The following is a 4,019-nucleotide window of genomic DNA, read 5'->3' as shown; positions in this document are numbered from 1 at the left end:
AATGTCTCTGCCGTCTTCAGAGGAATAACTTTGCAGAACAAACTTTCACAGCTCTGAGCTCTTTCAAATGAATCGCTCTCATCTGCGGCTGCCGATGTTTTCACGAGACCTTGTGCTTGTACAGGAATCTCCACACAGTCTTTGAGGGAACCTGTCAATTTGCCTGCGTCCCAGGACAGCGGTCTGCAGGCCAGCTCTGCGCCGACGCACAACTCACAGAGACAGACGGCGTCCTCCGGAGACTCGTCCCAGGGTGAGACGACACGGCTGTGCATTATAGTCGTTAAAGTCAGACCACTTTTGAATCCTTGGTCTAGTCCAGAGCTTGTCTTGATCCGGTCACTGTGGGGCTGCAGTGTGCTGCAGGTCTCACCACACACTGACCCACTGTATCTAAAGATAATTGGAATGTTCATAATTGATCAATTAAAATGAGTGGTTTAGAAAATATATATTATATTACAACCAATGTAATGGCTTAAAACCATAAACCAGCAGAGTCCCAGTCAGTCCCTACACCAACAGGATCAGTTTCTTCAGCACACATGTATAAATATATTCATAGCAATTCTCTAAAATATAGTCGATTTGACTGTGGTGAGAAACCTGTTCTTCAGTGGGACCTAAAATCCAACTTTCTTTTATTCAAAGTTATACAAACTTAATATGTCAATAATTTGTAAATACTAATTAAAGTGTAAACATTCATCTTATACAGATGATATCCAATAACAGACGCAGGAACATTTCCCCTCACTGGACAAACGTCGGTTTAACTTGACATTTTATTTTGCAGAGAACCAGCCTCTAAAAAACGACACTCAGCCCACACTCATCGCTCTGCCTGCTGTTCCAGGTAACTTCAGGACAGAAAACGTGTTCTAGTATAGCAGGTCTTCATTTACTTTTGGAACCTTCATGTACAGTAGCTTCTCTTCCACAGAAGAAGAATGGACCAAGCTGCTGGAGCTTTCACCGCTGTTCCAGCTGCTGAAGGGGGTGGAGCTCCAGATGAGGGGATCGGCCTGTGGGGCGAGGATTCTGAGCGGAGCGCTGAACGGTAGGTCAGCTGGAATCGGTAAGGTCTAAAGAGAGAATGAGAGCAGCAAAAAAAAAAAATCATATGTGCCACAGTGGGAAACAGCACTGAGTCCCTCTGTTTATTAGGAATTAAGAACAGTTTTATGGGAATTACAGTGATTTAAAGAGAACAGCTGTGAATGTTTTTATGTTCCCACTGATTCACTTTTGTTATTGTCCTCCTGACTTTGAGACAGAACACATGGTTTACATTTAAAATGAAGCTCTGTTCTCTTATGGCACCTCGACCTTTGACCCGGGAGAACCTAGTTAAACAAACCAAACCCACAAGATCAAAAACATATGGAATTTCAGATACTACCACAAACATCACATCACAGGGTACTGCATATAAAACTTCTATTCAACCACTGAAGCCAAATAATAATGTTGACTGAGGGATTCATGAGAGAGGTTGGTGAATTTAAAGAAAAAAAGTAGTAGTTTGGATAAGCTTTAAAGAAAAAAAAATCCAATGTGACGAGCACTGCCTGTTTGAAGGAAGTAGTTGCTAAACTTCATTTTCACTTTTTCTAAAGTTATTTTTTTACCCATGTATTGTCACTATTTCACCTGTGGGACTCTCAAATTCAAATAACCTAAGGTAACCCAGACAAAAAAAATCCAAAACATTTCTGTTGGTGTTGAGGAACCAAAAAGAAGCTAATTGCATTGCCAGGTCACGGCAATTGTTCCAGCAAGTATCAAAGTACTGACTTCAGGCTCTAAGTTATGACCATCAATCGGTTTTATTTTATTTGCCCTTTATTTGTACGTGGTCGCAATGAGACACAAGAGACGTCTGTTCCAGGCAGAGGTACAATAAACAATAACAACCATTAGTTAGGACAGACAGAATACCTCCGTTGGTGCAGAACAGTAATATCAGTACAGAAAAGTCAAAGTAGAGCAAATTAAAGTGCAAAGAATGAGAACATTTAGTCCGTGATTTTCCCACGGTCCCTTAACAAATGTTGAAAACACCCCAGTGGAGTCGGACTGGGCAACTTCAGATTTGGAAAAAGGTTTGTTTCTTTTTGCCCAGATCTGTAGGCACTGAAGTGAAGCTTTAGTTAATGAAGATTTTCACTGCACTGTGTGTTGTGACATGCACGGCACAGTAGGTGGAGACAGTGTCTGAGGGCAGCTGTCTGTAGGTTGATGTGTTACATTGATGACCAGTGGTGGTGGTTATGGTGTCATCTCTTATCCAGACTCACGCAGCAGGTTTATGGACGTCCTGGACGCTCAGTGGGAATGTGAAGGAGAGCTGATCCCTCTGGACTCATCTGTCCTCCACCCCACAGAGTTTGTTGTCTATCAGCATGGACTCCACCTGCTGGAAACCCTCTGTCAGCTAAACCTGGTTGGTCATCAAAGTCCGTTGCAGTTGGTGGTTTTTTCTTTCTTTTAAAGAAGTTTGGATTATGAAACATTTCTATAGTTTTATTGTGTAACATTTATATATTGTAAAAACTGAACACTTTCACAGTAACTCCCCAGGTTGACATCATTATATGTATTGTTTATATGCAGCTCATGTGTTTGTTCTTTTCACAGACTCCGGCTGTTTCTTTACAAATAGCTGCTAGTCTCCCAAAGAACAACTATTCCAATAACGCCTTCAGAAATTCTTTCTTCTATCAGGTAATATTTCTCTAGGTATAACTTAAATACTTCTAAGCTTTTACTACATAAAAGCACAGATACAAAGCCCTGTTCAAGGAAAAACTGTTGTGTTTTAACATTGAACAGACGGTAAAAACGATTTACTGTTAATTTTCAAAAGTCATGCATAAAGGCTTTGCAACACCGGCATTGCAGGAAAAAGGCAGAAGTATTATGCCCATATAAATTAATAACAACATTTCGACAAGTTTGGCGGGCCAGATTAAAAGGCCAAATGGGCCGCATCTGGCCCACGGGCGTTTGTTTGCCCATATCTGGTCTAGCCCCAGGTTACGCTGAGAATGGTTAGGCAGTTGTCAGTGAGCGATTAAATAAACCCCTGATATAAATAATAAATAAATGACTTTGAACTCAGATATTCTTCCATGGATCTACTCAGCAGAACCAGTGCTGTTTCTTTACTAAATACCAAATAGGAACTGACTCCAATCTGAATAAACTTTGTTGGTGAGTGAACAAACTCAGGCAACAGAACAACTCGCTCCCCATCTGCTGTTTACATCCTCCAAGTCCTCACTACAAGCTGAGAGGAGTCTTAGGGGAGTAACAAAGCAGAAGTCTCACCGTGTGAGGTTTAATTGAACATCCTCCCGGCTCTGCTCCGGACACAGAGATACCTTCTCCACTCAGCCTCCCTGATCCTCTGTTTACACAGGAGGGGGTTCAGAAATTTACAGTGTTCCCTTCAGGTTTTCTGCATGTACAACATGTTGTAGAACTGTTGTCTGGGTCAGGAGGCAGGAGCATGAAGCTGCTAAAAGGCCCCCAACAACAACAACAACAACAGCAACAACAACAACAACAACAACAGAAAAACATGTCAGGAAGCCTTTGTGGCATGTGCATGTTTGTGCTGCTCCTTCCCTGCTGAGGGTGCTGTGATCAGTCTGATCATGAACATCGCCTATGTCTTATATGGGCAGCATGTTTCACAACTCACACTGTAAGGACTGAAATTATATATAGTTCTATTGCACTTCTCTTCAACTTCATTCTTATATATTTATATAAATAAAAAATATAATTGCATCCAATGACAAGACAGAGTTTTACTTGGTATTTTTCTCATCTGATCCCAACACTAACACTAACCGTATGGATCAATTACAGATCCACATATAAATACCAGGAACCATTCACACTAACATTCACACCTGTGCTCAGTGTAGTGTGAACATTATTATAGGCAACATTAGATGAGATGGTACTGACCAAACCTAAAAACAAACCTGTCAAATACAACATATGCA

At 41.2% G+C, this 4,019-nt stretch overlaps 1 protein-coding gene across 2 annotated transcripts in view; it reads left to right on the top strand.

The window, feature by feature from the left end:
- si:dkey-103g5.4 (uncharacterized) overlaps positions 1-4,019 on the top strand; it is a 22,128-nt gene that overhangs the window by 16,261 nt on the left and 1,848 nt on the right. For both annotated transcript variants that reach the window (XM_025055022.1, XM_025055023.1), the window contains 5 exons: positions 125-253; positions 797-856; positions 944-1,060; positions 2,295-2,446; positions 2,641-2,727. In XM_025055022.1, coding sequence (XP_024910790.1) covers positions 125-253; positions 797-856; positions 944-1,060; positions 2,295-2,446; positions 2,641-2,727 — 545 coding nt within the window. The remainder of the gene's footprint in view (positions 1-124; positions 254-796; positions 857-943; positions 1,061-2,294; positions 2,447-2,640; positions 2,728-4,019) is intronic.

Source organism: Cynoglossus semilaevis, chromosome 4 (genome assembly GCF_000523025.1).
Source record: "Cynoglossus semilaevis isolate Cse_v1.0 chromosome 4, Cse_v1.0, whole genome shotgun sequence".
NCBI lineage: Eukaryota > Metazoa > Chordata > Actinopteri > Pleuronectiformes > Cynoglossidae > Cynoglossus > Cynoglossus semilaevis.
This window is presented reverse-complemented; position numbering and strand designations above follow the sequence as displayed.